General features: G+C 39.2%; 1 protein-coding gene across 1 annotated transcript; it reads right to left on the bottom strand.

The window, feature by feature from the left end:
- Nucleotides 1-486: 486 nt before the first annotated feature.
- LOC117760933 (endothelin-3) lies at nt 487-11,859 on the bottom strand. The gene is made up of 4 exons (XM_034584360.1): nt 11,596-11,859; nt 10,357-10,600; nt 2,276-2,437; nt 487-1,789 (listed from the first exon to the last, which is right to left on the bottom strand). The coding sequence occupies exons 1-4, from the start codon at nt 11,663-11,665 to the stop codon at nt 1,696-1,698; spliced, it is 570 nt and encodes a 189-aa protein (XP_034440251.1). The 5' UTR covers nt 11,666-11,859; the 3' UTR covers nt 487-1,695.
- Nucleotides 11,860-12,613: the final 754 nt, after the last annotated feature.

Below are 12,613 nucleotides of genomic sequence, written 5' to 3'. Positions count from 1 at the left end.
ATACAATAAACTGTTGTGTGATGATTTCAAGCCAACAGTTTGAATGCAGTGCATACAAGTATACAGTATATAGTTTTAAATTTGTACAGCATAAAGACATGGATGCATTAGTGTTATCCTGCATATCTACATATTGTGTGTCACGTTATAAGAGTGGTGTTAACACATGCTGGCATCATTCAGGACAAATAGAGGCTATAGCTACAGACAGGTGACAAAGCAATGGCAAAACCCACTTTGAGTGTGATAGTTACGTTGGGCGCATACTGGGGAAATGAACATCATTCTTCCAAAAGATATTCCCTCATTTTGTGTTTTGATGATGGTGGTGGATAGAGATATCTGTGAAACGTTAGTCGAAAATCTCACAGGGCCACATCATTCCGTAACCCCTAGTTATTGCTATCATATTTCTCCACTCATTTTTCAGGTTTTTCTATTTTGGTCTGTCACAAGTGTGTGGCCAAATTCATTGTCTCATGATATTAATTATGTGTGAATGTAAAAGGAACCGGGTTTGAACTTTAAATACTCTTAAATAAGTAAGGGCAGAGGATGTCACACATTGTTAAAGCCCTATGAAACAAATTGTGATTTGTGAATATGGGCTATACCAATAAAATTTGATTGATTGAATAAATCCAGAAGTCGGACAAAGTCTTTCAAATATCCTTGTCCTTCCTTTTTTCTGAGACTGAAGGTGAATCACATGTGGCTCTTTTTCTGGGGAAGTCTTCATCAGTCAGAATTGCTCAACTTCCAACAACCCACGCTCTGTAGCCTGAGGTTTTCATTCTTAACGTCTTTCTTGCTCAGTTGGTTGATTCAAAAATTGATTGATGTCCAATCATTGAAAGACAGAAGATAAATAAGATGAAACCATTAATGGACAGCAAGGTGCACTATTTTTTACTTGACTGGGTTCTTTACCACAGAGGACTGGTGATTAGCATGATCACGTATATAATTTGATATACAATATCTTATTATACACCTTTATTGTACAAAAATAAAATTCATAGTCTATTTATACTTAAACACATATATATACGCAAGCCTTCACAAGATTCAGCTTAATTGAGTAAATACTGTAAAATGAGTTTTGAGTATTTTTGCATCCAGTTCGTTTACCTCCTAAAATCTCATGGAAAAGTAAAACCAGTTCACCCAAATGCTGCTGATGATATAGCTCCATTCACGATGGAGCCACCTTATAACCAAAATAATATACAATCAAATGTAATTTATTTTTAAAATAATGCTGATTTACTGGGGGTGACAGCACGCTGACACAGACAGGCAGGCTAAATGTTTGCCCTGTGGAGTAAACAGTTTTGTAAAATGTGTTTTGTGTGATGTTGTAACAACACCAGCTGATATGGTGGAGTCACATGTCAGCAGCTCTTGAAGTTGCCTCGACATCCGCGTGGCACAAACATGTGTGAGCAACACGCTCTTCCAAAGTCTTTTTACTGCCGACACAAACTGGCCATGTAAACCCTCCTCAGTTGTGACAGGACAATGGAAACCATCATCCGCACCAGCCAAACAGACAGAGGCAGAGAGAGCTGTCTGTTAGCATCCCTGCTCACTTCCAGTTTTTGTGCGAGCAGCTCTTGCGGCTATTCATCCATCAGTCTGACGACGAGTCACTGAGCGCACTTCAAACACATGTCCGTCTGCAGAAAGTCCGCTTCAAATGCTGTTCGTTCGTTTCATAGTTGGGCCACTGCGCAGAGCTGCTCTCCTCTTGTGTATTTTGAGTTCTTCTAGGAGTTGTCTCCGCTGCCTGAAACAAATAGAAATAAACATATTATAATGTAATATAATATAATAGGATGCACCTATGGCCACATCTGATCAGGTGAGGCTCAATTAGCCATCATTCACAACAAGTTAGAGGTTAAGTGTGTAGAATTTAGTGACATCTAGTGGTGAAAGTGCATCTTGCAGCTGAATAACCCTCACCCTCCCCTTCCAAACATGAAAGAGAAACTGTGGTAGCCTTAAGTTGTCCTAAAAACTCAAAAGGTGTTTAGTTTGTCCAGTTTGAACTACTGTAAAAAACATGGCAGCCTCCGTAGAGAGGACCCGCTCCTGATGTAAATATTTAAATATAAAGCATTTTAATATAAAGGGCTGATTCTAGGGTAAAGAAAACAACAATTTGAACAACTGCGCTGAATTAGAACACATCTCACTCAAAAGTTATTTCACATACTCCTGGGAATTGTTTGTAAAGATTGCATTTGTTCTTTTCCTGTGGCACAGTTACCTGTTCATGCAGAAGCTGCTGCAGTCAGAGTCGTTCCGCCGTGCACACACGCAGCGCTGGGCCTCCGCGTCCCTCCTCCTCCTCCTCTGCTTCTCAGTGCCAGCGGAGCGTCTCATACGCAGTGAACCCTGGTAACTGGACATACCATACAGGACAGTGTGCCTACAAAAAGACACATTCACAGGTGCTGAGCGATCATTAGACTTCTAGGTTTTGTTAGCACACCTGAACTAATGAAATCTGTAGTCTAATGCAATCCAAATCAATAAGACTGTGGCTCACAAATAGCTTCTTTATTCCCCTCTCGTTGAAAAAGATTTAAAACACATTTTAAAAGGCTGTGCCTAGTGCTGGACTGAATTATACTGAGGGGTGTTTCTAGTTTTTGGACCTAAACCATTTGGATACAAGATGGTTAAAGACCACCAGCTTTTAAGAAACACATTTCAGTGTAATGGAGTCCAGTGAAACACCATCAAAGGCTGCAGCCTCAAAAATAACCATAGTTAACCTCTGTGAAAAGTCCAAGCCAATTGAACACGATGATTAACTAAAGAACTGCAATAGGCCGTAAACATACAACATAGTAAACTGATAAGTCTGCTTATCTCAACGTCAATACATGAGAGGATATAAACCAAGCAAATCAACACCCCCAAGGTCACTTTGGCAGATGACAGGAAATGTTAAAGTACATTTGAAGGCTCTTTTTGTTTGTGTGTGAACAGTCCAGTATATTTCAGTATTGCTGTCTTTAAATAAAAATTAAAAAATCAATCATGAAAGTGTAAGAGAATAGTGAACAAGGATGTGCTCCAGACCATAAAAATACTAAGGCCATGCTTTATAAAAACAACGTTTAACAGATCAGCTGCATGGAACTGACATCTCTTTGCACCTCTCCTTTTGCACCAGGCACATTTCGCCGGATGTGAAACCCCAAACCACACGGCATCTCAGGGTCAGGAAAAAGATAGAGGCACTACACAAACAGTAAAATGTGTTGATTCAACTCTTAAATGCCCATGAGGGTTGATCCTGCCAGACTCCCATGTTCTCACCTTATACATGTGCGCACATGCTATTTTTTTAACCAAACTGTTTAATGGGGCATTCCAACATCGACTCATTACAATTTAACTACACAACCTGGTTACATTTTGCGGCTTAGTGGCTCAGGAGGAGCTTTGTAAAATCTTAGAACATTGGTGGTATCACCACAGAAAAATGTGGTTGAGGTCTACTTTATGAATCTCTTGGTTATCATCAACCTCCTTATGCAACAACGCAGGTGATGGAGGTGAGGCTGCAGGCCATCGAAATCGAAAGTGACCATCGAAGCTATTTTTTTAAATGTTATCTATCTTTCACATTGATTTAAAGTTACTTGTAGTAAAGCCTGAGCCACACTGGATGAATGTGCATCACTGAACGTCTTGCATCTCATTTCAGTGCCCATGTGATCAGGATAGAGCTGCCAGGGTAAAGAATTTAACTCTGTGTGGAATAATTAGTGCATAAAAGTAACTGATATAATAAATTTTAAAGTATTTTATAACTTTTCGTATCAGCATTCAGACTAACTTTTGCACCAGTACATAATTTAGTTGCACCCAAAAGTTTTCACTGCGTCTTTAGGCACCGCAGTAATACACCTAGTATTTATTTTCTTGAAAGTTCCCATATGGATCGGTAATTTCTTAACTTCTCATTCGATTTGTTCGAATATCGATTCAGTGTTCAATAACTTTGCCTGGACATGAAAGAAATTATCAGAGAACGAAAGCTGTAAACTGAACAAGGAAACCTTTGTGCATTCTTAAAAGTATTAAGGTAGGTCCCTTCACAATAATCAATGTCAAATTTTCAATGTGTGTAAATATGTGTCTCATAAACTCTCCAGCGAATCAAACAAACACAAAGTAAACTTCAGTACTGTTTAGGTCTTAATAACTTGGCCAGCCTGTGAGTGTGAGGGTAAGCTCTGCAGAGATGAGATGAGGAAGCGACACGACTCGATCAAATACAGACACACCAGCTAAATGTTTGGCAAACCAGTGCATCACTCTGGACCCCTGTGGTAATAGAGTAGTATTGCAGTAATAATATTGTAATAATAATGCAATAACAATTTGGAAACCGCTGCTCTAGAGGGTCGAGGTTTTGCCTATTTCCCCACATGCCGTTCACAGCGAAAAAGACAAAGACAAAATGATCTTTCATCACAATTTCAATGTCTATATCTGTCGAATATATCACAAACAAATAGTTGAAACACTTCCTATACCCGTTTCAAAGTAAAAGCACTTCTGTTGATTAAATCCATTAATTTGTTTTAACAAGGTCATTATTGTTACAGCAGGACCAGAAGATGCACAGCTTCATACCGCACAGTCCTAGTATTTTGTTGCGTATATAGCTGTACTTTTATTGTAGAAAAAATACAGTGATCATAACAGAAACCTCAGGTAGCAGACATGCTCCCTTTGTGAACAACAAGATGCATCAGATCAGAAAGGTGACGCACACTCTCCCAGTGTGTTATCTGCACTGACCATTTCAAATCCTTCTCTAAAATCCTTCTTGAAGGTGGGGGCAGCATATTTAAAAGCTTTTTATCCAAGTTCTGTTTTAATGTTGGGGGACCAACATTCTTAGAATATTGTGAGAGGCATGTGTGAACGCAAAGGTCCAAGTGAGCGCCTCCACAGTTTCCTGCCCTCCTGGTATAAAATCTTTATAAATCCAGGAGAAGTCGATGTGTGAACACAGGAGGGGATCCCCCGCTTCACTGCCAGCGAGTGGGGGGGGGGGGGGGGGGGGGGGGGGGTTGATGATGCTTCTAACACGCGACAGATGCAAAAATACAAAAAGAAAACAAGAGAGGGATGTCAAGAGAGTTTGAGGCAATAAGAGGCGACACCGGTGTCTGTAAGTTGTCAAGAAACTCAGGTGATCTCCGGAGCGAAGTTAATAAGTTACTTCCTGCGTCTGCCTGCTGCACCTTTTGCCTGAATAATGTGGAGGATTTGTTGCTGTTGTGAAATCCTCGCTGCAGAAAACCCTCAAGCTGTTATTTTGCATGTGTGAAAGGCAAGTCCATAGTCAATTCTCCAGATTTTACGTGCAGGTCATGTCAACGACTATTGTTTCCACATGCAGCAGGCAGGTGTTTTCTAATGCTGCAGAGCTGAAAGAGTTTATATTGGAATCAAATCCAACAGGTCGACACAAACACAAATCTAAATGAACGCTACTGTTGCTTTGTGTCTGTTGTGTTTTAACAGTCTATAGTTTGCTAACATGCCATATTATCTCCATTATGCTCGCAGGCATCTTCTTTATTCACTTTGTTGGCACATCCCCATGTTTTTTTCATTACTGCTGCCAACTGTCAATCGGTGGATGTGAAAATAGTGTAGGGTTTCCCAGTAAGCTTGTGCAGGTACATGCAAAGTAGGTTTCCCGGTAAGCTTGTGCAGATGCGTGTAAAGTATATTTAAGAGGGACATACACACGCACTAAAAAACTGCTTCCGAGACCGAAATACACACGTGCACAGGGTTACGTTAAGGACTTGAGATGCTTTAAATCTGTTCCAGCTCCACTTCGTGACTAACAGTAGTTTGGTAAGAAGGATCAGGATTCATTTAATAAAATCTTTTAAAGAACAGCTTTAACCCTACAATAACCTGTCTCCTATGAGAAGAAGTTTATTTTCCTGTTGCGGTTGTTCCCTGAACTACTCGTATATCTTCTTCATTGAAATGACTCATCTTAAATAGACAGTGCTTCACAAGGCTCAATGCCAATTTCATCCAGGTTTAGGTTTTAAATTTCTTCCAACTTTGCCAAAGATGTTTCAAGATACATATTTCTGTAAGTGAGGAGATGAGACGAGGTAAGACGTTTGCGGAGAGCCCACATCACAAAGATCACCCCACAACACCAGTTACATGTTGGAATGCTGTTTTGTTCATTCTGCATGTGATTTAAAAGACTAAAATTTATAGTTTCAGTTATTTCTCATGATTTCACAGCTTGTCTGAGCCAAAAAATAAATTAAAACCACGGACCTGCCCCGAAATTAACACCAGTTACCTGATTTAATATTGTGGATGACAGGCATATGTCCGAAGTGAAAACCTGAAAGCACTTACTACTTACCGTGCACCGAGGGTGTTGAACACAGCGAAAACTGAACCTGTTTCAATTCATTGTCTTCTAGAGCAGCATCAATCACATTTGGGAATTTTTGATCACCAGCTGCTGAAACGCTTCACATCTGAGAACATGTCCGCATCTGAACCTGATGATTGATCGTCACGTTGTAACTTAGGATGGAGGTTAGAACTGTTTCTGACATGACTTCTGTCAGAGGAAATCAGCGTGAAGCAGCGGCTAGGAAGGTGACAAACCCCCATAGCTTTCATGATTTCTTACTGCAAGGATTTTCCACATAGTAGCAGTATTAAAAAATGGGTGCAAGTCGAATTAGTTCAAATCTAATCACATTTTATTTTGACATAAAACACCCTGTAATATTTCCTGTGTTTTTATTATATCTGAAAAGTGTTGAAGGGCTGTTTTTGCACAGATCGGTTTCGTTTTAAAGAAGCATGAAAACCTAAGAAGTCAAAAGGTCGACTTCGGTAACAGCTGCAGCTTGGAAGCACTCCGCTGACACGGATTAAACCCAAGGCAATTAATTTCAGTCACACTAAATAATTTCACCTTTTCACACACATGATCCCATGAGAACTGTCAATCACGACAGCTGTTCTCCGAGTTTGTGTCCCCTTGAAATACAAGCTTCTGTCTGACTGACTGTCGAGATTATTTAGCCACATATTATTATTCTGTGACAAATGATTGTGAGGAGTTTTTTGTTATTGTATGACTTTAGGGACTATCTGGAAAACAAAAAGTTTCCATCTCCAAAGTCAAACTATCTTAGTTCTATAGAGTTGTGAATCAATCCCCCTTTAAATGCACACAAGAGGTTCAGAGGTGACTGCAGCTCAAATGTGAGAGAGGACACAGAACTGAAGATGAGAAAATGTCATGCAACATTGGGCTAATGAGAAAGGCTCCAGATATGAGAGCTGTCGCTTTTTCAAAAGTTCACATGCCGTGCAGCTTCTTGGAATGAATGCACCTCAAGGAAACTTAAAGCAATGGCTCCTACTTCAAGCTGACCTCACCACTGGATGAAAACATGTAGCACCTTGACACTTAACCCGCAAAGTTCGTTTGTATGAAAATTAATCGAAAATAATAAATTCAGCTTTACGATAAATGAAGACACTTTCTTAAAGCAAATTATGCTTTGTGTTCCTTGAGAGTCGTAGTTTTTTTCACATTTTGCAAAACAGAATCTTTGTCTTTTTTCAACTGTTCCCAATGAGGAGAGAGTGTGACGGCTGAAGGAAAAAGAATGCTGCACCCAGCGTCTTTTTTCAGAACTCAGGCTTTTTTTCCGCGGCTGCTCTAAATGCTTCTGGTGGAAAATCCCTGCACGTTTCAGAAATCCACAACTTCACTGTAGCTGCGTTTTAGATAATTAAGACTCGTCAAGGTAGGAACTGTTTCTGTTTGTCCCGAGCAGCATAAAATGTCACACGTAACAGCACACATAGCTGTGTAGTCAACACAACATGACAAAACAAGACAACAACACAATTCTTTGGGCTGTGGCTCAGACTTAGTGGCGGCAAGCTCATCAATACGAAGTACGAGGCCAAGCGTCCTCTGGCTGGTGCTCATGGTGAACAAAACAATGTCAAATAGTGATGGACAGCAAAGGGGCCAGTTGGCCTATTAAACAACAGGGATATGTTGTCAAGATCTTGTTGTCATAGGAACAAAACTCACACTCAGCACTTTTTTGTTGAGGCGCTGTGATGAAGCGTTCCCCCCACGCCCTGCCAGTGCTTTTCTGCCAGAGAGAAACACTGTGGACACACGCCCACAGTGAGATCTTAGGATTACAAGGTTCTACCTTTTCTTAAAAAAATAAAACATTTACAATTTTGAAAGGATAATTTGTGTCTGTCATTTTCATATATAACATACACTTTTGCAGTTAGTTATTTGAATTGCAAAAACTCAATATCTGAAATCTGCTTCGAAGGCAGAACCATGATCCCAAATGATATTTTTGAAAATGAAGCTTCAATCCTAAAGGAAAATAATAAATTCTGAGCCCATGTGGTAACAAAAATGTTGATACCAATCACTAATGTAACTTGAAATAGAAATAGTTAATATGGAATTATATTTAAGAAATTATATCACATAATGGACAAGGTCCACTATGTACATTTCACAAAGAAATGTACTGATTTGACTTCAGTCTATGCAGGCGCTCCCAAACAAGACAGACCATTAACATATCTGCAAAACATTAGCACACCGAACGACTTCAGAGGAAAGACCTTCCGGCTGCAGCTTGATTCGCTCCACACATTATAAATCCTCGCCTACAAAAGGAAGATAAATCTAGAAGGCAGTATGCAGCCAATTTTAAAACTTCATCTGTTAGGTGTTACTGCAGAAAAACAGGGCCTCTCACAGTGCAACAGCTTTGATCTCATTGCACTGATTCCTGCTGGACAAATATTTTAATCTGTATGAGTTGTTAAACAGCGATTCCACGCCAAGACGTGTCTCCTGTGCCAGAAACATATTTGAATGATTTAAATTAATTGATTTGCACTCAATTTCTAAATTTTTCAAATGAAGTTCTGAATGTGCTTGTAGAAAAGATTCGCTGCACTGCTCTGTGCAGGCTGAAAACTTTAGCTCTCTGCACCTCTCTCAAAAGCTTTTTAACCAAAGAACTGATAAAAGATGGAAGATCTCATGTCGCCCCACCTCCCGACTCACTGCCATGCCCCAATCCAACATTTTCTCACATATTCCTGTCTGAGAAAAAGGCACACCAAATTAAACCAGAGCCGCCCTGAAGCCCATTGTTTGGACTCAATAAACCAGTAGAATTAACTGCACTTATCTTCCCCATGCTGCAGACAGTTGGTGTCAGCTTATTCGGATGATTATCTTACAGTGTTGTCTTTTTCATGCCAGATACCAACACATTAGTTTCCCGTCTGGTACCAGTCAAATGTAATATTTTGAGGTTTTTACATTTGCTGATTGGGAAGCTGATTCGATATAAAAGCACAGGAAGACAAAAAAGAATGCTGAACAAGTGAATGACAGATGAAGGAAAATAGTGGTGTTGGCAAGTCGAACCCTCTATTTTTCTATAAGATATGAGCTTTGGTAAAATATTATGAAGAGCCATTGCTGTTATCTTGTTTCAATTTAAAACTGGCCGCAACAGGAATTGTGTGGATTTGTGTAGATTTCAGTCTATTCTATCTGAATTTCAAAGCCTCAATAACAACCAGGTGGACCCCTCCCTGCTGCCTGTTGGCCACTGTCAGAAATCCTCCGTGGAATTAAAATACCTGAGAGCTCAGGGTCTAAACCACCTCAGATTACATCAGGTTTTCACAGTTCACAAAGCCACAGGAAATACTGACATATGAGAAAACGCCTGGTGTGTTTGGCTGCTCACTTTGCAACAAATCCTTTCATGAATTAATAAATGAAGAGAATCTCCTTCGCACTTTGTTTTCTACATAACTCACATGTTTTTGTCTCCTGCAGTACACCTGTACTAATGTGATTATCGCTCCAGCACACACAACATGCAACTAAGAGTCTCAGCAGGAAGGTCTGTCTTAAGACTAAGAGTAGAGACTACAGTGAACTAATGAGCGCTTATGACGAGACACTACACCGATTAGCCATTAAAACTGTTAACTGCTTTTAATGTTGGGGAATTTATGGTGTGTATGTTGACTTGGTCAAAGAAAACAAGTGAAACCACAAAAGTTTGAATCTTGTGGCAGGACTGATACTGAGGTAGGTACATATGTAATAGACATGATGCCGTGTCGCAAAGTATGTCACTATATACTCATCAGCAGCACAAACACATTCTAAGTCTCTGTGGGCTCATCAAAGTAGCCATTTAAAAAGTGAAGACGTTTGGAGAGAAGGACTCTTACTCTGGCGTGTTGATCCAGATGATGTCTAGGTGGCAGTAATACACACACTCCTTGTCTTTGTAGGTGTAACACGTGCATCTCTTCGCCCGTTTCCTGGGCCTGGGTGGCTCACAGGCAGGGCACGGATTCACCTCACTGGGAGAGGGAACACTGGCGAGGTCGTCCACACCACCGGGCACAAGCTCGTCCAGCTTGGCTGGCTCCACCTCCTTCCTCTGGCTCACATCGTTGCTCGAAGAAGAACCTGCAGGGGCACAGCAATGGGTTGTGCACAAGCTTTTCAAGTTATGACCAAATTAGATTACTTGAAATCAATAAACAATAATAATAATAACAATAATAATTATTATTATTATTATTGTCTACAATTATTATTTTAAACATTGTTAATGTTATTGTATGCTATTATTATTATTATTGTCTTCGGTATTAATATTGTTACTTTAATAATAGTAATAATTATTATTAGTAGTATTATTGGTGTTATTGTTATTATCATTATTATAATAAGTATTACTACTTTTGCTATAACAATAGTAATAATTATTAATAGTAGTATTATTGGTGTTATTGTTATTATCATTATTATAATAAGTATTAATACTTTTGCTATAACAATAGTAATAATTATTAATAGTAGTATTATTGGTGTTATTGTTATTATCATTATTATAATTGGTATTAATACTGTTACTATAATAATAATAATAACTTTCAATAGATAAACTTAAAAAATACTTGATTATTACAGGTAATCTTAAGTCTGTGAATGTAAATTCAGCACTGTCTGCGATTAAAGTAAAATGTATTAGTTCTCGAGTTGAATGACAATTAATTATCCGCCGCAATTTTAAGTATGGATTCATTATTTTTTGTAATTTGAACACGTCACAACTACACAACAATCATCAATTATTACAAATTGCTGGATAAATAAATGAAGTCAATATAAATTAAAATGCCAATAATAGTAATTTGCAGCACAAATCCTTATAATTTCATTTTCTATAATGTTTTGAATATGTAAGAGTGATTTTGCAGTGTCCTGCTGCAATGTGTTAACATATAGAAATGCAATGACAGTTTTCATTGCACAATGCTCACATTTTTTTCAGTGAGTCATAAAATCTGTGTGGCATCATAAATTGCACAAGTTGTCTATGTCAGAGCATTATTTATCTTTGAATGCCTCCTCAGTAAAAAAGACCACCCACTAGTTTAACAGTAGCTGCTACTCACCGTTTGCCAGAGATGCTGTAACCACGATAAGAAACAAAACTCCCACATCAACTGATGAAACATTAGCCATCACACACAAAGCATGAGAAATCAAAAATGTAGAAAAAAAAAAATGAAATTCACAAACAGGAGCGATAAAACCTCCTAAAGTCCAAAGTGTCTTCTTCAGTTGATCTCAGTGCCGTGAAAGTCCCGATGGAGACGTCACATGTGTGATTCCACTGATACCTGCTGACAGGCTGCACTGTTGCCACTCAGCTTTTTCTCCCCTCACTCCAACTCTGCTTCATTATAAACTGAGCTCAGTGACAAGTCAACTGTAATATACAGCATGCTTCCTGCTGCACCGTTCAAAGTAAAAGTCCTACCATCGAGGGACTAGGGAGGACTTTAGAATGTAGACTTACTTGAGATATTCATTTTTATCATGTTGGCCCCCAAATCCCTCTATATTTTTTAAGCTATTATGTAGGTAAAATGTAAAAACTGCCCTTTTTTGTTTAAGTTTAGTTCATTTATTTGTTAGAAAAATCAACTGGTACAAAACAACCCTCTCTGTTAAACTGAGTCCAACATTACATGTCTGCTTATAAAACTTTTGTAAACCTGAGATTACAGAATGATAAACCATTTATAATTTGGTTAGTCGTATGGAAATGGTTGTTCACTACTTTGATTGCCTTGTTAGGTTCATGTATGTGAAACGCGATCATCTCTCAGAGCAATTTTCACGTTTTCCTCATTCTTCTTTTATTTTGAAAGGGAAACCCTCCCACTTCTACTTTTTCTCAGCTTCTGTGTCTGTGCTTTGGATTTGAGGCTGCTGAACCTGCAGAGCACCTCCCGCTGGATGCAGTGGCTCAGTGATGCCAGAGGGCTGAGGACAGCGACGCTTATACGATGCAGTCAATGACAGTGGTTCCTGGGCTGTGGTTCAGGGATCTGCAGGGGGCACACAGGAGAGACGCCTGTAGGGTTCACACCAAAATGACAAACAGGCCAGCATCATTTCTCTCAT

This window comes from Hippoglossus hippoglossus, chromosome 5 (genome assembly GCF_009819705.1).
Source record: "Hippoglossus hippoglossus isolate fHipHip1 chromosome 5, fHipHip1.pri, whole genome shotgun sequence".
Taxonomy (NCBI): Eukaryota; Metazoa; Chordata; class Actinopteri; order Pleuronectiformes; family Pleuronectidae; genus Hippoglossus; species Hippoglossus hippoglossus.
The sequence above is the reverse complement of the archived record's forward strand: the minus strand, read 5'-3'. Positions and strand labels throughout refer to the sequence as shown.

What these genes read in the sequence shown, in the direction of transcription:
- LOC117760933 (XM_034584360.1), bottom strand. Translation starts at nt 11,665, where the DNA reads ATGGCTAATGTTTCATCAGTTGATGTGGGAGTTTTGTTTCTTATCGTG. An exon ending in ATCTGGATCAACACGCCAGA is followed by an intron (nt 2,438 to 10,356) that starts GTAAGAGTCCTT and finishes GTCTTTTTGTAG; the next exon opens with GCACACTGTCCTGTATGGTA. An exon ending in AGCAGCTTCTGCATGAACAG is followed by an intron (nt 1,790 to 2,275) that starts GTAACTGTGCCA and finishes TATTTGTTTCAG; the next exon opens with GCAGCGGAGACAACTCCTAG.